The following is a 25141-nucleotide window of genomic DNA, read 5'->3' on the forward strand; positions in this document are numbered from 1 at the left end:
ACAGCAGAAGGACACGGAGCTGTTGGAGCGGGGCCAGAGGAGGCCACGAAGATGATCCGAGGGCTGGAACCCCTCTGCTGTGAGGACAGGCTGAGAGAGCTGGGGGGGTTCAGTCTGGAGAAGAGAAGGCTCCAGGGAGACCTTCCAGCCCCTTCCAGTCCCCAAAGGGGCTCCAGGAAAGCTGGGGAGGGACTCTGGATCAGGGAGGGGAGCCATAGGACAAGGCATAGCGGTTTTAAACTGGAAGAGGGGAGACTGAGATGAGATCTGAGGAAGAAATTCCTTATTCCGAGGGTAGTGAGCCCCTGGCCCAGATTGCCCAGAGAAGCTGTGGCTGCCCCATCCCTGGAGAGGTTCAAGGCCAGGTTGGACGGGGCTTGGAGCAACCTGGTCTGGTGGGAGGTGTGCCTGCCCAGAGACAGGGGTGGCACCGGGTGTGCTTTAACGTCCCTTCCAATTCCAATCATTCTATGATTCTATGAAAAGCTGATGGAGAAATTCAGGCACATTCTCTTGCTGCCGGCATGCAGTACAGGAGTCTCGGGTGAAGGCTGGGAGCTGCAGGAGCAGGGTCTATCCAGACCTGTCCTGTCTACAAGCTCTATCCAGATTGGGGATGGGAGGTTCAGGACAACTGGGGCTATTCAGTCACACCGTGGAGCATTTTAAACACCACAAACCTCTGTTGGGCTTGGGAGGGTGGGAAGGCAAAGGCAACCTGCTGGGCTCTGGGACTGGCCCCCACCTCCTGGCTCATTTGAGCAACAGCAGGTCTGTGTGGCTGGGACACACTACCAGTTGGTTTTCTCTTCACCCAGATAAGCTGTTGTTGCCCCCAACACCTGCCTCCACCAGCCAGCACAGCCCCACGGCAGCACTTTGGCAGAGCTTGACTGGTTTGCAGCACCGCAGTTGCCCACTGGAGCCTGGCACTAGGCTGCTTTCCCTAGGAAAGCATCAAGCCTCACATTTTGGGCTGCCCTTCCTGGCTTAGCCTCATTTGCTGGCATTAACTGAAAGCTATTAAAATCATCAAGTGCTTCAGAAATGGCTTTTGTCTGTAATACAGCTGCATTCTGGCTGCCTTCCCTCTGGCCAGAGCTACAGTGCAGACTGCCAGGAGCCTCACCCCGGCATCGCGAAAGCCACCTCTACCCACTTCCAAACTTTCCTCCTTGCCTCCTGTGTCCATATACCTGCGACAGAAGCAAGACAGTGTCCTTACACCAGCAACAGAGCTACACTGAACATCTGAGAGAGGAGCACGGGTTACCCACACCGACAGCTCATCACTGCGTTGCCTTTGCTGGAAGCTATGGGGTGGCCCACGCCAGCTGCAAACACAGCAGTTATTTAAAAACAACCACCAAACAACCCAACAACGGCACCCACCGCCTGAGCAGTTGCAAGCTCAAAAGCCCGATGAATGTCCGAGGGGGTGAGGGAAGCAGCGCGTTTGTCGAGCTGGGCTTTTGGACACGGGCAAGGCACTCGTGGCCCAGAGCAGCTCGCAGGGGCAGAGCACGTGTGGGCGCTGGGGATGCCGGCTCAGGACCCACAGGGCAGTCCTCATCACGCTGGAGCATGTGAGAGTCTGACAGGAAATAAATCGGACCTTCAGTCAACCATTTAGAAGTGTTGGAAACTCCCCAGTACAGGTCATTTCATTTGGTAAGAAAAAAAGAGAGGTGGATTTTTTATATTTTTTTTCCTGCCTCCCTGACTATTTTTTCCTCTTGGACTCACTCTGCTGGTGACGGAGGAGCTGATGCCACAGAAAGAGTCATTTTGGTGGCTCCAGTCCACACAGAAGCAGGAATCGACCTCTCTTTCTGTGAGCTCTCGTTTTTCCTGAATAGTTTAATGACGCTGGGTTTGAAGCGTTGCCATTTACTCATAGAATAAAGTGCAAAGGGGCAAATTCTTGCCTTTTATGTCTGTTGCTCATCATAACTACAGCTCTGGTTTGTATCACTCCTGCACTCGACAAATTGGGCCACTCAAAGGACGGGTATTCCCTTGCAAAGGTGATGCTGGTGGCCAGGATGGATTAGGCAGGGCAGGCAGGTGAGGAGGAGCAGAGCCCTCCTGTCCTCCATCCTTCCCACCCCCGGCATGTCCCTGCTGGGAAGCGGAGAAAGAAACCATCCCGCATTTCCAAAGCGCTCACTGAACGGTAGAAGCAATGAAAAACTGAACAAATTGCCTTCCCTCAAAGGGAAAAAGGCCAAGGGAAGGAAAAATAGAGGCACTTATGGATCCTACATGAACACAATTTTGCACCAACAAAGACCTATTTAAAATGGGAGCAAGTTCTGCCCTGAGAGCCCACTCACTGCCTTCTGTTCGCAGCAAATTTGCTTTCTCAACATTTCCCAGCAAGATTATGGATTCACTGAACTATAAAAGTGATTAATCAGCGCAGTGCTGGCCGGCAGCGAAGGCAGGAGCGGTTCCGAGGGCATTTCCTAAGCTGACAGCTTCCCTCTGAAAGCCACCTGGATGCGCTGCTGCTTCTCGCAATCCTCACGGATGCCCCAAAGGTGATAGTTAGTATTTCTAATAGTACCTGCCTCTTCCTTGGGTGCGTAACAGATGAACTGCCTCTAACGGCTACAAGATTTCACCCACAGGTGTAAAATAAACGAAGGCCAAAAATCCTTTATTTGAGAGAAGATGTATTGACTGACAGCCTGGATGCTAAACAGGCTGAAAAAAAAAAGATTATAACACTAAGCCTAGAGCGCTGGGGAAAATCTTTGGGCTCTAATGGTAGATTTTACACGTCCTGGTGAAACTTGTGGGCAGAGCTTTGGCACAGGAGGGCTTCCGTAATTCAAATTGTCATCTTTCTCTGGAGGTGTAAACTGCCCCGTCTGTACCCACGTAACTGATGGGGTAGGTGGGATCTTGGAAAGATGACTACAGCCAAGGACGTCCCTTGAGGTCTGGGTCGGAGGACCCTACTCCCTGCACCCCTGCAGCTGGAGGTGGCCCAGGTGCCAACGCTGACATGGAAATCAGTGGCCAAAACAGCCCCGCGGCAGAGCTGGGGAGCTTCACACCTCCCATGCTATTGCTCGAGCCTCTCAGCAATGCGAGACCTGTGCTTCCTGAAACCATGGCAACCAGAGATTGACTTTAAAAATAAAGAAATGATGCGTTTCTGGCAGAGGCGATAGCAGCTTCTGCGAGGCGTGAGCGTGCTGTCTCCCTGCATCCCTCATCAAATCTGGGCCAGATTCAGCCTCTGTCCGACCACGCAGTGGAAACTCATTATTAACAAGGCTACGGGATTAAGCAGGAGAGGAAACATCTGTGCATACACAAGCATGAATCCCAGATGGCCAGCAGCAGCCACTGGAAGGTGAACCATTGGAAGAAGGAAACATGTCCCAACCCACCACCGTGTCACGGGTAACCCAGTGACAGCAGTTTCCCTCTTTCAGTTGGCACTTGGTGGGACCTGGGTGCCCTGGTCCATGTCTGGCTGCCCAGGGCAGGGGCTGCGGTTCCAAGGAGGGGACGTGCACGGTCTGGGCTCCGCGGCTCCATCCTGGGGCTCGGCACCATGCCTGACAGCCAGAGCCCTGACAGCAGCCACACAGTGCTCCACTGAGGCAAAGCTCCTGGGTAGAAAAAAAGGAAACCCGTGTTTCTTTGGACAGGTAGCCCTGCTCAGCAAGTCCCTTTCCACATCCAGAAACCAGATTTTGTGATCTGATGGGAGGAGGTTGGCAGTAAATCACAGAAGAGCCCGAAGAGATTTGCTCAGTGGTGGAGGTAATCTGGGCTAGGGGAGGTACTGATACCTGCTGGTGTAAGGGGCAGATAAACAGCCATTTGGCTGGACCCCAAGCTTCCTGCTTGGAAAGCTGAAAAAGGGGAAGAAAAAAAATAGTCAAACGGGGACTGTAAAGCCGGACTGGATAGAAACTCAGGCCCCACTTTCTCCTCCCCACTTGACAACTTTCACATTTTGACTGAACCATAACATTAATAAACAATGTACTGTGTGTTCTCACTTTCACGGGCTTTTCACTGGCATGTTGACGTGCGGTTTCTCATCCTTTTTTAATATAAAACCTGAGCACAGCATCGTGACTCCTTCTGCAGTTCGAGCTGACAGCTTGGAGTTTTCACTCATTGCAGCTAAAGGCATTAATAAAAGCTATTTTTCTCCTGTGCATGAAGTTGAATCTGGGTTTAACGGCTTTTTCTGCCACAAGAAGAAAAAAAAAAAATTAAAAGTGTTTTCTGGAACTACTTAACTCTTAAACAAGTAACTGAATGAATGGTAAGCCAAAGGGAGGAGAAAGTTTTTACTAAAACGCACTCGGGCCCCTGAGCAGAACTTGAGAAATGAGGAAATGCCAGGAGGGGGTTTTCTCTGCAGCAGGCTATTGTACTGCAAATTGTACTTAAACACTGAATTGCCCCATTGTTAGAAGCACTTAAAACATAAAACCGAGCAGAAACAGGTTTCCTTGTTCCGGCTGTGGGAGGTAGCGGAGCTTTTAGATCAATTGTTATGCAAATCTGCCTCTAGTTTCAACCTGGGTTAAAAGCTATTCTCCAGTTAATTAAAATCGGAGTCTCTAAAGTGGTTCTTGCACCAAGCTGACACCATAGATGTCAGGCTGTGGTTTCGCATTTTGAAATGTAGCCAGAAGTCCCATCCCTCTCTCGGGAGAGATGGGGGGACACTGGGAGGAGGTCGGTGCAGGTGCACCGAAGGAGTGGGCTACCTCCGAGCCGGCCACCGCAGCCACACCACCAGGGTCCGACAGAAAATCCCACCCCAGACCAAGGGCTGGCGGTCGGCATGGGCCACCCGTCTGAGAGCAGGGCCTTCAGTGGTGCAGAGCGACGGATCAGGCACAGCCCTGGGACACAATTCCTGGCTTGGTGGCAGGGCAGTAGCTGGGAGCTCGGTCGTGTCCTGCCCTGAGGCGCCCAGCAGACCCACGGGCACCGAGATCTCCACCGCGGCACCCAGCTGCCCCAGCCTGGCCGTCCCCTACTGCTTCGCTCTGTTACAAAACCCCTCTGCGACACCAACATGGGCATCACACATTCCTCCTTTTTGTAAGGCCACACTTCCAACACGAACCATCAGACAGCTCAAGGTTCAAACCCACAGAAGTTTGCACTTCTCGCAGGCAGTTTACCTGAACTTGTGTTTCTGACTCCCTCATCTCAGACCTTGAGCCGTTACCTGCCTCTCCACCTTTTCAGGGCAAAGTCTGCATTTCCGGAAGATTGGTGCTATAAAACTGCTCCCAGGTTTGTGATAAACAGCACGCAGTTGATTTAAACGCTCCATTTTACAGCAGGCGGGCAGGTTCGCCCTTCAGCTGCACGCTTATCAGCCGGCACGTTGAGTCGGTTGGTAAAATGCGTAAGTATTTTGTTAGCCAGGATGTGGGACGTGCGCGATGAGCAGCGCACACAGGGGCAAGCCCTTCCCTGCAGGAACTGGGTTTGCCAGGCTGGGAACACGGCTCGTCCCATGCTCAGCAAAACCCGCGCAGACATCAGCGACGCTGGGGGCTAGGGGTGTTCAGCCTGGAGAAAAGGGGGCTGAGGGGAGACCTTCTCGCTCTCTGCAACTCCCTGAAAGGACGGGGTAGCCCGGGGGGGGTCGGTCTCTTCTCCCAAGGAACAGGCGATGGGACAAGAGGAAACAGCCTAAAGTTGTGCCAGGGGAGGTTTAGGATGGATATTAGGAAAAATTTCTTCACCGAAAGGGTTGTCAAACATTAGAGCAGGCTGCCCAGGGAAGTGGTGGAGTCACCATCCCTGGAGGGATTTAAAAGCTGGGCAGATGTGGTGCTGAGGGACATGGGTTAGTGGTGGGCTTGGAAGTGTTGGGCTGATGGTTGGACTCGATGATCTGAAAGGTCCCTTCCAACCCAGGCGATTCTATGATTCTGTGATGCCTGGCCAGACTCTGCACACCAGGGAGCACCCCAGGGGCCCCAGCCACACCGCATCCAACAGGAGCAGTGCTGGGGACTTGGGGACATTAACTGTGGGCCGAAAACTGGCGTGTGACACAGCCACGCTCTGGCAAGGGCAGCGAGACGGCGGGTGGGATAATGGAGGATAATAACTGTACAGTTAGAAACCGTAACAGTTCAGCCTGTGCAGAGGGTTAGTTTCCAAGAGAGCCGTTATCTCAGCACTGACGATGCCTGGATGTCAGAGCTCCTGTGCCTTTTGTTTTTGTTAAGTACATGGTTTTATTACTGTTTATAGAAGTATGCCTGCATACCGAGCAGCGAGGGAGCACGTTAGCTGGGAAGCACTGAGCTTGCTGCCCGAGAGCATCCAGACCCTGGCCGAGCCTCTGCGAGGGGGCTGATAAATGCACGGGGGGAGCTGCCTTAATTTCCAGGTCATGATCCCTGGCTGATGTGTAAAAACAACTCAAATCACTTTTCCTTGTTGACAAAGACATTGTTAACAGGGAGGAGGGAGTCAGAGGAAGAAGGAGGCAAAACCCTTCTTTCTCTTGTGTCACACATCTCCCTTCCAGCTTTGTGACTATTTCTGCACTCTCTATATTAAATATCAGCAGTCATTAGTGATACCCTTTCTGGTACACCCCCCGGAGACCCCCACAGGGACTGACCACAAGCAGCGGGGTCTCACGTAGAGCTCAGCGGCATCTCCAGGCCCCCGGGTGATGGGGGACCCCTTCCCAGAACCCCAAACCCCAGCCCTTTAAACCTCCCTCATCCTAAGTCCTCAGCTCTAAAAGCAAAACAAGCACTGGCGCTTGCCCTCTCCCAGGGCTGCCATTTCCCCACCTCCAAAAGGGCTGGCATGGCCCTGCCTGCCTTTGTGGCGTGCTGGGAAGCCGCGGAGGAAGGTGGGGGTCAGACCCCCCAGTACCAGCAGGGAAGAGGAGTCTTGGCCACCTCTTGCCCGTGCAAAACTTTCAGCTTCCTTCCATGGAGCTGAAAGCAAAACTCTCATCATTCCTCCTTCAGAGGAGACAGCTGCACTCTTTCACTCTGTCTCAAGGGAAACCTACTTTTGAGATAAAGGTAGGCTGCAGAGATTTTGCTTTCCTTTATGTAAATATATGCGTGAAGGAAAAAACCTGACGGATATTGCAAATCATTTTCCAGGCTGGTACATAACTTTTTGCACAGAAAGTGAATCTGGAGACAGGTGACTCGGGCTCATGCGCAGGCACACTTTTGCCAGGATTTTTTTTTTTTTTTAATCATTATTATTATTTTTCTCTGGCAAATTGAATCAAAATAAAATATTCAGGCTCAAGCTGCTCTGCTGAACGCTCTGTCCTAGTTCTTCCCGAAGAAGACGAGCCCTGAGGTAGTCACTGTACATTAAGAACTTCTTAAAAAGAAAGCCTGTGTCCCACCTGATGAACATGGCAGGGTTCATCTGTGGCGTGGGAAGTCCGGAGGGTGACGGACCACTGAGAACCACGATGGACCACAGCCTGCGCTGATGGGTTGGGCAGAGGAAGGACGCGACAGCAGGAGGAAGGATGCACGGCGCCACTCCCCCCAGCCCTGAGGTTGCCCCGGACCCCAGCACAGCTAGGCTCTCACGGCCTGGTGCGGGGAGGACGGCACCATCTGCTGCAGAGCACCCAGGTGCCGGGACAGAGTTTGGCCCGGAGCAAAGGACAGCGGGAGGGAATCAGCCGCCTTTGGGGAGCTCTATGCAAAGTGCCATCTGAGCAGCTCCTCTCCTCACCCTGTGCGGTTTCCTCCATGGCTTCCAGAACCCCTCTTGGCAGGACACCTGTGTCCCCCCAGCCGCAGGAGACATTCGCGCATCCAGCTGTCACCCATGGAGGTCCACAGACACCTGTACTTCACCTGAAACAAGCTCAAAACCCCTCCCTGGTACATTCAGCAAAGGCAACAAAGAGGCAAGTAGATTAAAAGAGTCCTCAAACACTAAACATTAAGAGCTACAGGGAGGCTGTGGGCACTGGCACATTAGACACCGCAGCTGCACAGGCAGCCCCTGCCCATTGCTGCAGAGTTTCATGCTTGGCAGCCCCCCCCACAAGCCGTCCCCGGGCCCGCGCATGGGCTCACACCACAGTAGCGGGCGCCCCGCGGTCCCCAGCTCACAGCATCCCCTGCACCACCTGCGCGGCGGCTCTTAGGGGAAGAGAAAAGGAAAGGAGTGGGAGAGAACAACATGCAATAGCTGTATTTTTGCTTGGCATTAAGGTTTGTTTGTCAAGTAAAATTGTCCTCTCGTGGGGCTTAGAGCACTGAAATGCTGGGATATTTAACTGCCTGCTTTTCAAGGTTTACTGCAGCCCCTTAGTACAGTCTGAAACCATTCTGGAGAGTGTTCCATCCCCCCTGGAGCAGCATTGCTTTAATGACGTCTTTACAGCCCTAATGGATGTCCTTGGTAAATAGAAATTTGTTGCAGGACCATGCTTAGACAATGACAAAACAGACACCGTGGAGCCAGGAGCTGGGTGTAAGGTGGTGCAATTCACAGTGCCCCACGTGAGCTGGGTTTGCCATTCGTACCTTCTGGGGAAACAGAAGCATGAACCATTAGGAATGATTGTAATTAGCATATGACTAACTCACTGGGCTATTTTGGTTTCCATTTCATTTAGGAAAAAGTCTCAGGACTCTACGTCATCCGGGAGAAGCGTATTACAGACCAGCATGCAAATCCCTCCGTTTCCTGGTGGAGTCTCACCGGCGGTTTCTGGTAACTCTGCTCAGGCTGCAGAGCGCACATCAGCCATGAATAAGCCCAACTCTTTCCTATGAAATCCTCTTCCAGACTGACCTCCTCCTTAGGGCAAGCCCTCTCACGCCCAGCAAACAGCAGTCCCTGCCCAAACAGCTCAAGGTTTGGGTCGCCGGGTCGCCTCGGACCCTCCTCGGGTCACCGAGGAACACGGTGCTGCAGAGGAAGAGCCAGACCTCAGCTTTAGATTTCCAGGCAGAAAGCTGTCTCACACACAGAGGAGGTGTGGAGCCAACGAGACCGATGTAGCGTTGAGGTTTGTGTCCGCATCCTTCACAGAGTGAAGGAATGAAATGGTCAGGTCCTTTCAGAGCCCTTCAGGAGCTACCTACTCCTCATAACACTGTCACAGAGGTTTTGCGATAAATCACACAGCACTATTGATTGTCAAACTACCTAACCATGGGAAATTGCTCTAATGCTACCTCAATGCATTAATGAATGATCCATTAATTAATTCCAATTATTGAATGTTGACCTTGCTTTCCTGCTAGGCTGGAGTGACTTTGTGCCAAATCCAAACAGGCCATCACTGAAATCCTCATGGACCTGTGGGCCAGCAGCAGCCAGCGCATATTTGCCGCAGGGATGCTGAGCAAAGGAGAAAGCACGAGGCTGCTCCAAGCTGGAAAGATCTTCGCAGTAAGAGGGAGCAGGTCCCTTTTAGAGGTCCAAACCATCATTGCATCTCACCCAGAGGAAACGTTCACCCTTGAAGCTCCTTTGGACTGACCCTTGGCAGTGCCAGGAACAAAAGCAGGTTTGCAGCCACTGGCTGGCCACGCTGCTCCCGTAGGTGCTGGTGCCTTGGGCACAGACAGATGGAACAGTTTTCTGATACATAACCACTGTGCTTTTTAGTTTTCCAGGGAAGTCAGCAGAGTCTGGAAAGCTTTTACATCCTCTCTTTGTGCAGAAGTACTATATTATTGATTCTATGTTAAAACAAACAAACAAAAAAAAAAATCTATTTGGATTGCTTATGAAGAGGCTACTGATGTAGTAAATTGCATGACACAGGAATAAATTCGCTATAGTGTCAACCACTGAAATGGCCAGTAAGCCAGCGATACTCACCAAGCAGTGGTCAGAAACTACAGGCATTTTGAACATCGCAGGAATCCAACTGCAAACAATAGCTGAGGGGTGACTAGTTACGCTCAGGGAAGAGCTGAGCCGGGGTGTTTCACATGCCGTATGGCACATAATGTCCAATGCTTGGAAGTTGAATGCGGGTGCATTCAGCCTTAAAACAAGCGGCAGTTTCCCAGCCTGTTGGGACACTAAATGCTGAAAGAACAGGGAAGTCTTTAAAATGAGACCCTTCAGAATGGCAAGATTTCATCTGCACCCAGGGAAAGAGCCCTTTGCACGTATAGGATCACGTCAGACTTGCTGCATCCCAGGGGAAGAGCAGCACACAGCAGATGGATGAAAAGAAATCAAGTGCCACTACAGACCCCTTGAGCAGGTCAAATAGAGGTAAAATGAGTAAGGAAGGGACCGAGATCTCCTGAGCTCAGGCTTCCCTTCTCACACTTTCTCTCTGAGGCACAGGAGGCTCGCGATGCAGAGCCTCCCGTGTGAGCTGGATCTCACCGCATTGTCAGAGGTGCGCCCAGCTCTGCCCCGCAGCAGCCCGGTTCCCTGGGGAAGCCAAGTCTCTGGAAATCACTGAAACTTCAAAAAAAAAAAAAAAAAAAGGGCTTAATCCACAGCCGGGAGCAACTGCCGCACTGATGTTAATGGAAGCAGAATCAGATCAACTCCAGCTACTAGGGAAAATCTTCCCCAAGTAACTGTTATCATAATGCAAAGCTCTGCGGCACCAGCCACCAGCACGTTGTTAACCGTTCCCAGAGAGGAGTTCATTAAAACGGCAAAAACCCTGCAAGGGGAGGAAGCATTACTTTCCTGCTGGTACAGAGCAGTAAACGAGGAGGTGAGGATTGAAAGGACTCACCCTTGGTCTCCCCGAGCATTGTGGCAGCCCAGCACGCTCCCAGCTCTATCCTCAGAGGGGAGCCAGCCCCTCACCTTGTCCTCAGGCCCGGCTAGGGAAAGACAGGTTACTTTATTGAAAAAGGGATGAAAAGCTCCTACCTAGTAACGACTCCCATCCCTTTTTTTAAACGACTGGGGATCAGGTGTGACTCTGAACTAATAGAGATGAGAGGAGAAGTAAAAAATCCCACCACAACCCTAAGGTGGTGAGGATTAGCCAATTATACATCCAGGAAGCTGTGTTAATTAGAAGCTTTTCAAGAGAAGAGTCAAAGGACTTTGCAAACACAGATGGAAGCCGGTTTTAACAAGCAGTGATAAGTCCCAGAGTTGGAGAGGCATGGGCGGTGCGATGTCCTCTGCTGGCATCCCCAACTACTTACAGGGGACGGCTCCAGCCGGGGCTGCGCTACACCAGCAGCCACCCGCCACCCACCGAGAGCACGCCGGTGATTAGCCCAACTGATTTTTGAGGGAATGTTATGATATTAAAGTGAATAATCGCGTAGCTGGGGCTGGTAAAAGATCATTCCCTACATAATAGTCATAGCTCTTTGTGAGAGCCCAGGAGCACCTGGGTCATCTGGTGGCTCAGAAGTGGCCCGTCATCAGTGGCTCAGGGGGGAGGAATTGATTTTTTCCCTTTTTCTTAATGATGATGTGTAATGCAGCAGCTTTATGCACTAGTCAACAGAGACTGGGGCTGTTTAAGAGTATTTGATAATAGCTCACACCTGAAGCAGCCTTTTTTTTCCAAGGCAGAGGGAAGTGAGCTGAACAAGTCACAATTAATTTACTTGTTCTTTATATACGGTTATGGTCATCTCCTTTCCTTTGTAAGTCAGAGAAGCTCAGAACGGGGATGTGGATTTGTTTACAAGATTCAAAATGGGTTTCTTTAAGTGTTATGTGTCCCTTCTTAAAAAGGGGCACATGAAAGCCATTTAGGAATTAAAAAAAAAAAAAGAAAAATCTAAAAGACTGACCAGAGCTGGTTTAGTTTATCCCCAAATGAACACCAACTTTGAGGTAATTCTTGAGGTTTATTGCGCTCACCAAGAAAACCAAGTCACATAAAATGAAAGAGCCCATATTACCTGTGCAGGCAAAAATGCCTTCTCAGCCGAGACTTGTTTGCTCTGTGCTTGTCCTAGACCATTATTCTCACTTCCCCGAGATGTGCTTCCTGAGGAATACCACAGGGAGCAGACATCACTTTCGGTAAACTCTACTGCACGGGGCTGTGAGTCAGAAACAAGGACTGCAAACACCGAGCTGTGACAGATGTCACAGCCCCCTCACACTCGCTCCTCACCCTCAACGGCTGTGGAACGTGGAGAAAAGTGCTCCTAAGAAGCATCAGAGAGATGGAGTCCCAGAGCCCGACAACTGCCGACTGCCTGCCGATGCCCCAGCCCGTCCTTGCCAGCAGCTTGTTCGTGTAGTGGCACACCAGCGATGAGCGGATGTCATTTTTGACACAATAAACCTCAGAAACCTGAGCAGGAGCTTTCCAGACCTTCCCCGGAGCACGAGTGCAACCGCTCCAAGTAACAAACCTTGCAAAGGCCAAGCCTTGGTGCGATGCTCAGGACACTGCACAAAGGCTGAGCATGGTTACAGCATCTGCAACCTCCTACGGCAGCCAGGGTAAGGTGGCTGGGTTTGTCATTCCGTGTCCCTTGGCACCCCACGCAGCACACCCAGCTCCACCAGCCTCTCTTACGGGTCTCGAGGGGTTACGAATGACGCACGGGGGCTCAGACCATCAGCGCCCACAAGCATGAGCTGAAGTTTAATCAATTCCTGAAAACGAAACTTTCAGTCCTTCATTAGGATGTCTCCCATCTGTTCAACATCGTCCCAGAGAGTTGGGTGACCCTTTAAATGAAGCTGTGAAGAGATGCGTTTGTTTTAGATATAATTGGACAGCTGTTTTATTATGAATTAATGAACTATGATGATTAAAAAGAATCCAGTTTTAGCAAACCATGTATTAATGATTACTCCTGACTAAAATCACAACCAAGTGCTAGAGAACTTCCGTGGTGGTGACTGGAAGCAGAAGACGAGAAACCAGGGAGGTGCGACAGGACAAGAGGCGCCTCCAGGGCAAGCTCCCTGAGCTGGGCAGGGGTTCCCGGGGCTGCCCCACAGCAACCGAACCACTCCAGGTGCCCACGCTACCACTCCACGTCACTGCCATCTGTCCCAAAGCCCCTTTTGGCCCACATCAGTCATCAGGGTCTGCTCACTCCCCTCCTTCTTCCCAGCCCCTCCTCATGCTCGTGTCCCCGCTCTCCCCTGGCCACGGGACCCCGCGAGGGGAGGGAGAGGGGACAGTGATGGCAGCAGGCTCAGAGGTAGAGATAATTGGCCTCTTGGTTCTTGCAAAACATATTTGCCCTAGGCCCCTTTGGCCAAGGCTGTTTGCCCTGGAGGCATTGCACAGAACGGGATGATCTCTGATGCAGGGCCGCATCCTTCCTGGCTGTGAGGAGACACGGCCACACTGAGCATCAGCAGCGCCACAAAAAGCCAATCCTGAGCTGAGGAGTCCTGCATGCGTCCTTCCCACACTTTCCTGTTTAGAAGAAACTTCTGTATTTCAGCAGAACCCAGCGTCAAAGACCAGAGGCCACAGAAAGCAGCTCTTGGAGTTTCCGTAAGAGTTTCACAGTTTGTATGGAGCACTTTTTAAGCAGTGAAATCTTTGCCCTGAGAGTTTCAGTTAAAAAGCTCCAAAGAGTTAAATGAAGACAGGTACATATGCCGTGTGTGCAAATCACTTATCTCCTGCAGTTAAAAGAAATCTGTTCCCAATCATTGTGGCTTCCCAGCAGCTGTCTCCTCATCTTTCTCCACCTCAGCCTTCCATTTGGCCCTCTTTTCTATGTTCATCGTCAGCAGCGTGCGATCCCTTTTAGCAGCCTTGAAAAGAAATGGTGAAAATCATTGCATGCACACATTTCCCACCACTGAATTTCCCCACATTTGCACCCCTTGCTTTGACATCCCACTGTCCTTTTTGATATTTTGCAGCGACAGAAGTTAATGAGTTTCCTTGTTTTACCAAGCGTTCAGCATTTGCAGCTCTGATTAGCAGTGTAAATTGTTTAGAGGTGCGCTGGGACACGCAGGTCAGGCTGGAGACCCTCCTTCCCCACCAGCGGGATGGGAAGAAGCGAGTGTCACAGCTCTTGGTGGCCATGGTGGCACGCAGGCCGGGCAGGCAGGGTGGCAGGAACTTCATGGCCCATGGATGCAGGGCAGGACCGGGCACCGTTGACACTGTCTGAGCTCCTCCACAACCTTTGGACTGGCCTCTTTGCCGAGATACCATGATACAGAGGGCTGTACTGCACGGGTTTATGGCAAAGTGGGTCAGAAGGAACGCATCAACCAGCAAGCTGTGCTTCCCCATGCCAATCTCCTCTCTGGAGAACGGGGTGGCACAGATCCTGTGCAAATATTGCTCGTATGGACTTATTCTCAAACATACCTGTCACCCAGGCACTTATTTACAAAGAGAGCATGCACAGCCCATATGTTAAGTGACTCGGTTCACTTCACCCAGAAATAACACTCACCTCTTTGCCTGTGATTACCATGGCCAAACAGCCCAGCAAGGTCAGTGCAATCATGATGTAGCAAACCTTTATCCTGACGCTGTTCCTTGCTGCATCGAGGACCTCAGACCTGTAGAGGACAGAGCAGAGTTTCCCTCCTGCCGGTGAAATGAGATCACGGGGAGCTGCGTAATGCATCCTGAATTCTTGCAGAAACCGCCCATTAATGTAAGCGCACTTCAGCCTTCTCTTTCTGCAAGTGCCTGGAGGAGGACTCGAAAAGTTAGCCTACGGGGGAAAGATTTAGCCCCGCTCCCACACAGGTGGGGTATTGCTACTCCCAGCAGTTGTCAGTTACAACAGGAATAACAAATCCTCTTCTCCCACCTTCTTTTATTGCACATGGGAGTGAACACCTGAAAAACGACAAGGACAGGAAAGTCTTACCACCGTGATAATGGAGTTATGAGGGCCCCCGCTTTGGGTGCTGCAGGGTAGGGTGCGGGGTGTTGCACAGCACCAGGAGATGCTGGGGCCATGCCACCGGGGCCAGGCAATGCCTCCCTCGGCGGAATAAAATCACGCACGCGACATTTTGGCTAAGAGCAACAGAGAGTTTTCACAGAGCGAAGAAGCACAGCGAGGGGTGACAGGTCTGTGGCCACATCTCACCCCAGCTGCAGGCGGTGCCTTGCAGCCCCGTCCCACCGCACCGTACCCTCTGCCGGGCACCAGCCCTAGCAGCCCCTGCCCACGGCGGGAGGCTGGGCTGCGCTGGCATGGACGGTCACACCGTCCACGCGGAGTTTCTTCCCAAGCAGCTGAAACGCCACAGCCCTGGCCAGGAAATCTCCACCACCTTCCATGGGTGACTCACGGCATTTATCCCACAATTCACGCTTGCAAGAGAATGCAGCGTGGCAACGAGTCATCTGTGAAATCCTGTCCAGCCATGGATTTGCTTACACCTCCAAGGGGAAGGCCAGCTGGAGGAGCCCCCGGGGTGTCACAAGTCAGGCAGCATTAGGTCCCCAACACTAAGTGACAACCTTTTAACAAAATGCCTCGACAAAGGGGTGAAACCGTAGCCCAGACCTGAGGAACTTGTGTGAGATGTCTACCACCAAAGCTGCGTATATCCCCAGCTTCCTTTTAAAATGTAGCATTATTAATTGCTAATCAATAAAACCTAGCAAAGATTGCAAAAACCCAAAGCGGATGATATTTTACCGTGATGCCTTCCAAGTTACAAAGCCACTTGTCCTGCAAAAGACTCTTCAGCTTAGTCTGAAACTTACGATATCAAAAACAAGTGAGTCCAGTCAACTTCACAGGGCACAACAAAAAGTTCATGCTCCCAAAAATTCTGATTATTTTTGGACACCAGGAGCAGCAGGCCTCGTCAGCAAGGAGGAACACTAATCCTCACCATGTGAGCACGCTTCTGAACGATGTAAACTGTGGTCTTAGTCTGTATGTTTACATCCAAGAGCATCACTCAGGCAAAGGAATTTCATGTCAGAAGAAAACAGATCTACTTACGATATGTGCTTGGGAATGTCCTCCTCCTTTTTAAAGCGTCCTGCCCATACTAACACCTTTTTATCAAAATTTGTAGGCCTTCTGTCATTTTTGAACGCTTTGTAACCTGTAAGAGATTTTATAAAAGAAAACAAAGAGCTAGGCTTAAAGGGGAAGAGGAAAAAAGCTGTCGTTACAGGGGGAAAAGGACTGAGAGTTCAGAATGGCACTTTTCTATTCTGAGAGCTAAATGCGCTTTCTAGTGTCAAAAGGACTCAACAACTGGTGTGAGATGCTTTGTTACCCTTGCAGCTTATTTCATTCTGCCCAATTTTTTTTTTTTTCCCTTTAGTTTAGGTGGGTTTTAAACTAAAAATCTCTTTTATCCTTCGTGATTAAGGGGGTAAAGGATGTGGAGCTAGTTGCCCAAGCCCGCAGCATGCTCTCAGCCTGCAGGCACCTTGCTTTTGAAGAGCCCAACGAGCAAGTTAAGCAAACTGCCAGCAGCCTGGCAGCACTAATAACTCCTCGACAGCATCTCCTTCTGCAAGCGCTCATGGAGAGACGAGGCCCGTTAAAATACAGACGGTGGGAGGCTGGCAGTCATTCTCATGCAAGCTGGGTACCATGTCACCATACTCTAATGATGATACATTACACCCCGGCAGACTACCGCGGTGATGCCATTAGCATGCTGTCACCCTGAGCACCACCCAAGAGGGACTCTGCCTCCTCTTGATGGAAACAAGCCCAACAACAGGCCACGGCGAGGGCAGCAGCAGGGAGACCCTGCAAAAATAGGGTAAGCAATGGCTAGCTCTAATCCTGGCTTTGGCACTGCCACACCGGTGGTCATCGCCAGGTGGCTGGGACTGCTCGCACACCCTGGTAGGTGCACCCAAGATGCCAGGTTGCAGTGCCCTGGGCTTGCAGATGTGGGGCTGGTGTTTAGAAATGCCCTGTGGGTGACCAGGGCGTGCAGGAAGGGATGGAGATGAAGATGCCCCCAGCCTCAGTGTCCCGCACTCCCTGGCTGCTGCTGGATCGCTGGTGCTTGGCTGCAAGGAGATCACTGCCACTACCGAGCAGGGCACAGGGAGCATCTCTTCCGGGTTGAGACCGTGAAATCACAGTCAGTGCCTGGGCTCCAGCCCAGCTCGTGCATGCCAGGACTTGTGACTGGCTGAAAAATCCCAGCTGTGATGCTTGGCACCCAGACCCCCGCCTGGGAAAATGTAATCTCTTGCTTCTCCTGTTTCTCTTGCAGAGTGACAGTGAGACCGGGAGAGCTACATCTGAAATACCAGCAAGTGTCTGCATCAGATGTGCAGCAAGCAGCAGGATGGATCGCTAAAAGGACAGTCTCCATCCCAGGGAAGACGATGCTGGATTCCCGCAGCCCTCCCAGGGAGCGTGGGCAGCCCAGCCTCGCTGGGGCGAGGGGCGTGCGAAGGCACGGCCAAGGAGGGGGTGCTGCAGATTAAAAAGAGAAACTACCTCCACGCCAGGGAGGTTGCCCACGCGGGAGCAGCCCGGGCCCGTGGCCTGTCCCGCCCCCGCGCAGAGGTGGATGTCAGCCGGCGGGGGGCACGGGGGCAGAACTTGCACCAGCCAGGCACCTGTGGGGACGTGCACCGGTCCTCCTCCCGAAACCTGGCAGCTGGGGGGAAGGAGGAACATTTATTTATTTCTTTCTAATTAACTGGTTCCCTGACATGAAGATGTCAGTTTGTATTTGCTGCTGTAGGAGGATTATTTAGCAAGAAAAACCAAACAACTTCATCCCTGTGCACTGCGCTGGTCGGGGCTCTTACTTTGCCCCGTGTCTCGGGAGCGTTTGTGACCCCAGGAGATGCGGCGCTGCGGTAACACAACCACAGAGGAGAACGGGGTCATTTTCTTGTCCTTTCCTGCAAATACCCTTTCCCTCTGTGCTGCAGCGCAAAACAGCGACCAAAGCCTCTCTACCCACCTGGATTAGCTGTCTGCAAAGCCGCCTCCTGAGCACCCTTGGCTCTGTCGCCGACGGCTCTGGCGGGGTGCAGGACCATCCGAGCCCCCCGCCGCCACAGCCCAGGGCTGCGCCCCAGCAGCATCCCCAGCATCCTGCCCGCACCACGCCGGGCACCCGCCGCGTCTGGGCGTTATGAACATAAAACTACCCCTTCCTGCATTTCCACCCTGGCTGCCAGCAGATTTTGCTTGCGTCACGATGACTAGTTAAGTTTATTGGCCGTGTTTGCCAAAAGGACACACCTTGCGAGCGCGGCGGGCAGAGATCACTCCCCGGCAGCTCCACCCGTCCCCCGTGGACCCTGTCCTGCTTCCCACCCACCCCACGGCGCCACGCAGGAGGGCAACGGGAACTGGACTGACGGTGTTTTCCCAGTCCTTGCTATGGTGGGGCTGAAATAGGACAGCACGCTGTATTTCCCCAAAGACAGGCTTAGTGACTGCTAATTATCACAGCCAGTTGAGCTGTTAGACTTCTAAATTGTTCCCAGCTAAAAAATAATCTGGCGAATCAGTTGTGTTAGACAGACTTTTTGAAGAGGAGCCACATTTGCCCTATCTCAGCATAGATGTGGTTTGGCAGAAGGAAACTGAAGCCGATGTTTGTGGCTATAAATGCAGATGGGAAATTGTTCTCACATCCAGGCTGCAAACTTCCCTGGCAAAGAAATGTATTTTGGGTTATAATCAGTAAACTAAGAAATAATATCAAAAACCTTAGGCGTTGTAGCATTTGTCAGTCAGTAAAATTGTCACTGAAATGTAGCAGTACCTATAAAGTATTTGTCGTCTTTGAATTCAGTCTCCACGAAGTCTGGACAGTGCTGGATGTTTTCCATAACATCAGCTGTTCTAACCAGAGCATGAACCAAAACCAATGCTATTTTATCACTTTGACATTTCTCCTGCCGTTTTGCACAAAATTCTCCCTGATGGGCCAGGAAATGGAAATGCAAACGACTTGTCTCCTTTGGAGCAGTGGGGTATTTACTCTCCTTAGACATACAAGGCTCTAAAGCTGATTTACAACTGGGCGGGGGGGGGGAAACTCCATTTGAAAGGGAAGAAGCTGTTGCCGAAAGGAAAATTTTCAGAACCATTTAGTAATACTATCAAATGCAACATTGCAGATAATCAAAGTGTGTCTAACAGCAAGGGGAGGAACTGCAAGGGAATAAATAGAGCTCGGGATGTTGGCAAGAATATTCTTTAAGGGCTGAGAGGACAAAAGACGTGAGACAGATGCAGCTCCAGCCACCCGCCTCCTGGCCCCGAGGAAAAACTCTCCCATTTATAGAGATGTTTTATGTTTTTTGAGAAGACAAAGTTATTGATACTGAGGAAAGAAGAAACTCGCAGCAATGACAAATGTGATTTTTGCTCTTTCATGAAAGCTTCACAACGCATCCGGACATACCACAATGCGTTTAGCTTAATTTGCTTATAATTTGGTAAAGCAAATTAGATCCATTTCCAGACTAGGAACGCATACAGAAAAATAAATAAATAAATAAAATGGTGGTTTGAGCTTCCAGCTGCAAACAAGCAGAAATCAGGGGATGTGATTATGCTGGAAGAAGCAGAAGGGAAACCTGGTAAAGTCACTGAGGATATTTGTGTCCTGCTCAGGGTTCCCCTGGGGGAAGATGGGCATGAGGAAGGGGAAAGGGGCATTTATAGCATGAAGTTTAAAGCGCTTGGCACCCCAGAGCATCCCGCAGGGCCCTTTCTCGCCTTGCAGAAAGGCTGCTGAGTGGAAAACCAGCTCTGTACACCGGGACACCCATGGGACGTGCTGCCGCCACGCTCACATCGCCCTTGGAGCCGCCCAGCCCCACAGGGGCTCTGGCCGTGCAGAGCATTTTCACTTTAACAGGCATTCTCCCAAAGGCTTATTGCAAAATCGACTGTCTTTATGTCCTGCCTGATTATGGACTTGAAGAGGGAAAAAAAAAAAAAGAACATTTTTATTTTATCTCTTAGTTTCTCAAATGTGGAGAAAATCGTGGGGGTTTCAGGCCTCCAGTGCTTATCCACCTAGGGGTTGCCAGCTATTTCCCCTAGAAGACACAGCAGCTAACAGCTGTATTAATCTCGTCTGCTGTGAGCAAAAAAAGAACTTCAGGATTTATTATGCCAGCATTTAGAAGCGCAAAGACACAGAGGTCTTCATGAAACCACAAAGGCAGTTACTTTTTCCTGAATTTTACTCGTTTCTCTGGCGCCGTGAATGCTTAACGCCGGGGTGGGTTTTACTGCAGTGCATGAAAGCTAATAAAAAGCTGTACACGGCACTGCGTTAGGGAATCAAGCTTTCCCTCGTGCACTGTGGATCTCTCTCTGGCCCAGAGCATCTTGAATCCCCTCCTGGGAGGCAGAGAGATGCAGGATGCTCTGGGACCGCGGTAGCCTTGTGTGGAGCATGGTGGCCTTAGTCCTCCTTAGAGGCGTCTTGTGCCCAGCCCGGTACACGCACATCCCCCCGCCCAGGTTACAGAAGGTCCCCATGAGGCTCATCCATTCACTCCCCTCGCCAGGCCACCGCTTGATACCCATCAGTGACTCATTAGCGGAGTGCAACCATTATTTCGTGACCATTAAGCTCACAGACGGGGAGTCTGTTGTACAGCAGTAACAACTTGTTCAGGGATGCAGAAACAGCAAGACTAGGCTTAAAGCACCATCTCCTCCTCCTCCCACATCCTCCTGCCAGGAGGAGAGCAGGACCCCGGCTCCTCAGCAGGGCCTGGGCAGTGCGGATAACAGCTCACACGCCGAGTGGCTGTACAGACGTCCCCCAGCTTCCTCTGACCCTCGCTGCACGGGCAGAGCACAGACCCGAAGGTTTTTGAGCTACAAAGGAGCAGGCTGGCTCAGAGAGAGCAGAGGACGGTTCGCAGCTGGGGTGGCGGTGCAGGCTCTCGACATCCCCGTTTTCTGCGCGAGAGCGATGGGTAGTTGCAACACTTGCTGCACGCCGGTGCCAGCACCAAAGATGGAAAAATAAACACAAAAGCTCCCAGGGCTCCATCCCAGTTCTGCAACATCTTCACAACTCTCTTGCCACCTCGGACCCCGACTTCACTGCGAGGACCAACAGCCAGTTGTCCTCCCCCTCCTTAAATGTACACAAAAGCCTTTGCAGAACTGGAACTGAAAGGCCACAGTATAAAATACATTGTTCTTTGTAAAAATCCATTGCTCTTTGATTTCTCACTGGCTTTACACTGTCATTCCCAGTACCTTAATTCTGATTATTGTCAGCCTATTACAGCAATGAGAAACTTGGACTCGGGTCCTCTTCACCTGTTCTGCTGCTGCTGCTTTCAACAGCCACAGGAATGAAGGAATTTATTCCTCCGGCAGCCCCAGGTTCCCGTATGTCTCTTTACATCTCCTGGTTAATTTTCATAAGATTGCACAACAACTGTTTTTAGTCATATACACAAAAGAATGCATAACAGTACTCAACTGAAAAAGTATTACTCTGTAAAGCTTTTTTCATGTGCAGTGTCCTCAAAACCACATGGCTTACCACCAGGCTCTATTTTGCATGCCATGCAAACTTTTTACATGAGGGTTCTGATGAAGAGCAGGAGATAATCTTATCTTAAAATTCTTTGCCTTCCCCCCATCTAATTAAATATGCAGCAGAGCTCAGTCTTGGTTCCTAGACGAGATAAACAAGCAGTCCTGGATGGACTCATGGCTCATGAAATTCTAAGTGAGTCAGGAAATATTCCTCCACGAAACTGTGCATTCTCCAGCAGCGCAATTTAACACAGCAAGAGCAATGAATTGCTTTGAAATGTCTCACCTACCTGCAGACTCCCAGCCCAAGAGCCATCCCTCCTCCCCAGGGTCCCCAGGGAGCAGCAGCACCTGGGGGGGGGCTTCAGTTGTCTCCAGGAGGTAGGTCACATCCTCCCCATATCACAAAATCATCTGCCCTAAGGAGACCCAACTGCAAATCCCAAGAAACGAAAAGCTTCTTAACGATTTCTTACCATGGACAAGTCAAATCAAGAGAACAGTCACAGCACCTTACAGCACAACTAGACTCGGAGGGTTTGTAAAGAGCTCTGAAAACAAGCACCGGCATGAGACTTTAATCACTTCAGGATATTTGGATTCGGTTTTTGATAATCTTGAGTGTTACCAATAAAACACGACATCTGCTAAAAGAGAGCAATGACAATGAATGAGTCCCTCCCCTCTTTGCTTTTAAAAGAATGAAATCATGATTCCTCTATCCAGTTACTGAGACATCCTGCACTTTCTGCCAATGTTGTCCCTGTTCCTCCAAATTTGATAGTATCGCTACCATTTGAAAAATCTTGCCTAGCAACCACAAAGAAGACACTAATCCACACTGATAAAAAAAAAAAAAAAAAAAAAACCAACAAAAAACCAAACCAAAACCCAACAAACCCAGAAAAAAAGACCAACCCACAAACCAAACCACAGACTCCGCTGACTCTGGTAAATCTTGCCTAATTTATACCCTATAAGTAAGTCTTTTGGCATCAGTATCTTAAGAGGGAAAGGTAGTCGATGTCACACGCACTGGCTATTTTCTACAGCAGGAGCAGTCATTTCCCCTGGGTGAAAAAGATCTGAGTTGTTCTCTGTGTCTGCCACTAACACAAGAATGGGCAGCATTTGGCCCTAAGTGTGTCTGAGCTGAAGTGCCCAACGTTGCAAAGATAAGGATCTCCAAACGATCCTTATCTAGGAAGATTTGTCTTCTCTGCCATTAAGCACATTTATTCCTAAGTGAGTTAAACCCTAATTAACAGCTTGGATGTTTTGCTGCTTCAGGTGTGTTCACCTCTGGAACAGCGCAAGAACCCAGTCCTACCTCTCCTGATGGCAATGGAAATGCCTAAACGAGGGACACTGCTGTATCCAACAGGACCCACAAGCCACACTTGCTTCCTTCCCTTCCATCGGCTCCAGGTTTTTAGCTAAGATGCAACAGAATATTTGTTGGACGCAGGAATGTAATTATGAATTGACCTAGAAGCACTAACTTCTGCAAGCAAATACTGAAAAGGGACTTGGGAAGGGTCTGACGTGCCCTGGGTACAAAGTGCAGAGTTTATAACAGCCGGTGTCAGAAGGACAAAGCTCATGGCAGCAAAACAAAAGTTAGTCATTGCTCCGGCAAAGCCCCATTGTGACGTTTCCCGGGGTCTGGGATGATCACACGGAGGCAATGAAGTGGTGTGTCACCTCCAGCACGGGGGGGCCTGGCACACGCAGCAGCCGCCTACCCATGGGCAGAAACGCGGGGTGGCTGCCGAAGTCTAGCTTCGCCACAGGGGAGCAGCCAGATGCGAGACCCCAGGACCCAGGGGAAGTCCTCCGAGGTGTTCAGGGTGTTGTGATGAAATCGCAGCTCTTACTACCAAGGAAATGAATGCCTCAATGAGCTTTGCACCAGGCCTCTGGTTTCTGGAATAACACAGAATTGGACCATAGAGCAAAAACGTGCAAAACCCTGAAAGGAAAATAAAGCCGTCAGAATCCTAACAATTTACATTTTGACTCAGAGTTTGGAGAACTATTTAATCTAAACCTTTTCCACACCTGTTTCCCCAGCTGAGACTGAGAAACACACTGACAAGGACAGACTCGTTGTTCACTTGTCACTTAATGATTTTCTTTCCTGAGAAAAATGACATTGTCTTCAAAAACAGAGGCATTTAGAAATTTTTCAGTCCATTAGTCAATAGTTTAGGGAAAAAAGAAACCTAATTTAAAAAGATTGAACAATTCTTTGTGGAAATGTCTTTTCCCCACACTTGTTTTAATACAAGAATGACTTATATTTTTTTTCAGCTCCTGCAGAGAAGTCACATACCATCGATCGGGCCAATAAACGTGCTGAGATCATTACGCGCCCCTGCACTGTGGGGTCAAATTTTCCCTTTCAGTGACTGGCTGAATATGTACGTAATCCATCCAGGAGGAAATCCTGGGTAACACAGGGGGAGGCACTACCCTGGGAACAGTTTGTCCCAGCAATGCACACCACAGTAGTCCATAACAGGGCCAGGTGCCGCCTCTAATTTATGAACTGTGTCTTGATAATCCCTCTAAAGAGTCCATAAAACTCTTCCAAACACTCCTGGGTGAGACACAGCCTACCCGTAGGATAAGATTGACTCCCAGCAGCTTTTATGTGACCAAAAGGACCATCAGGGAAATGCATCTCCTAAAGGATGCACAGAGTCCCTCGAGTGCAGCATGGAGAGGGCAGGTGAGTGAAAAAATGTCCTGTCACACAGGGCTTTGCATAGTGGTCCAGGGGCTTCAGTGACACAGTGTTGTGTTGGTGCCCCGTTCAAACCACTGGCTACATCTCCTGTGCTCTCAGGGACTGGCTCATGCATGTGGCTAAAGGGCTTGGACATGGCTGGTGACTCCTCTGCTCCTTGTTTGTACAGTGCCTTGCAGAAGGGAGGACTTGACAGCCTCTTCAGCTGCTCTGACCCTCCTGTGGAGCCTGAACCTGTAGGAGCACTGCCAGCAGCACGACAATCATCAGTGAATGGTTTGGGTTGGAGGGGACCGTAAGGACCACCCCGTGCCACGCCCTGTCCTAGGCAGAGACACCTCCCACCAGCCCAGACTGCTCCAAGCCCCGTCCAACCTGGCCTTGAACACCTCCAGGGATGGGGCAGCCACAGCTTCTCTGTGCAACCTGGGCCAGGGGCTCACCACCCTCACAGCCAAGAATTTCTTCCTAATATCTAAATCTACCCACTTTCAGTTTAAAACTGTGTGTGCCTCTCTTTAAAAAATGAGTGACAGTTTAAAAAATGAGTGACGGTTTAAAAAATGGGTGCCCCTGTACCTCTCAGAAGAGAGTGGCCTACAACCATCATGCGTCGTCTTTTCTTAGTTGCTCTTGTTGTTATACGTGGAGGAGTTCCGGTTGACCTCCAGTGTCTCTCCCAATGCAGTGAGTCTTCCCTCCTCACTGCAGAGTGGTGCAAGGGCACCTCAGTTTTTGGGGGAAGTCTCTTCCTCCTGATGGCCCTTGCAGTGACAAGCTTCTGTTCTGTGTTACTGGCCTCCCTTCCTTCTGTCTGTGCCGGTGTGGGAGTTCTTGGCTGTTTGGCTGTGGGTCAACTGCAGCCTGCGGTGGTAACCGGCTGTCTATCTCCTCCTCAGCCCCCTGATGCTGCACAGCCTCCCCACCGCCTCCTGCAGCTCAGCCACCTGCAGCAGGAGGTCCTCCACCTGGGCACACC

General features: G+C 50.7%; 1 protein-coding gene across 1 annotated transcript; it reads right to left on the minus strand.

Moving 5' to 3' along the window:
- Positions 1–12684: 12684 nt before the first annotated feature.
- LOC128914621 (protein FAM162B-like) lies at positions 12685–18051 on the minus strand. Its single transcript, XM_054213861.1, has 4 exons — positions 17839–18051; positions 15888–15993; positions 14367–14475; positions 12685–13707 (listed from the first exon to the last, which is right to left on the minus strand). The coding sequence occupies exons 1-4, from the start codon at positions 17969–17971 to the stop codon at positions 13600–13602; spliced, it is 456 nt and encodes a 151-aa protein (XP_054069836.1). The 5' UTR covers positions 17972–18051; the 3' UTR covers positions 12685–13599.
- Between the last annotated feature and the right edge of the window lie 7090 nt (positions 18052–25141).

This window comes from Rissa tridactyla, chromosome 9, assembly GCF_028500815.1.
Source record: "Rissa tridactyla isolate bRisTri1 chromosome 9, bRisTri1.patW.cur.20221130, whole genome shotgun sequence".
Taxonomy (NCBI): domain Eukaryota; kingdom Metazoa; phylum Chordata; class Aves; order Charadriiformes; family Laridae; genus Rissa; species Rissa tridactyla.

Bases quoted from the DNA above. Each gene is read 5' to 3' on its own strand.
- LOC128914621 (XM_054213861.1), bottom strand. From the start codon at position 17,971: ATGCTGGGGATGCTGCTGGGGCGCAGCCCTGGGCTGTGGCGGCGGGGG. The intron at 15,994-17,838 runs GTGGGTAGAGAG...AATCTCTTACAG, and splicing joins TTTGCAGACAGCTAATCCAG to GTTACAAAGCGTTCAAAAAT. The intron at 14,476-15,887 runs GTAAGTAGATCT...TGTCCTCTACAG, and splicing joins GACATTCCCAAGCACATATC to GTCTGAGGTCCTCGATGCAG.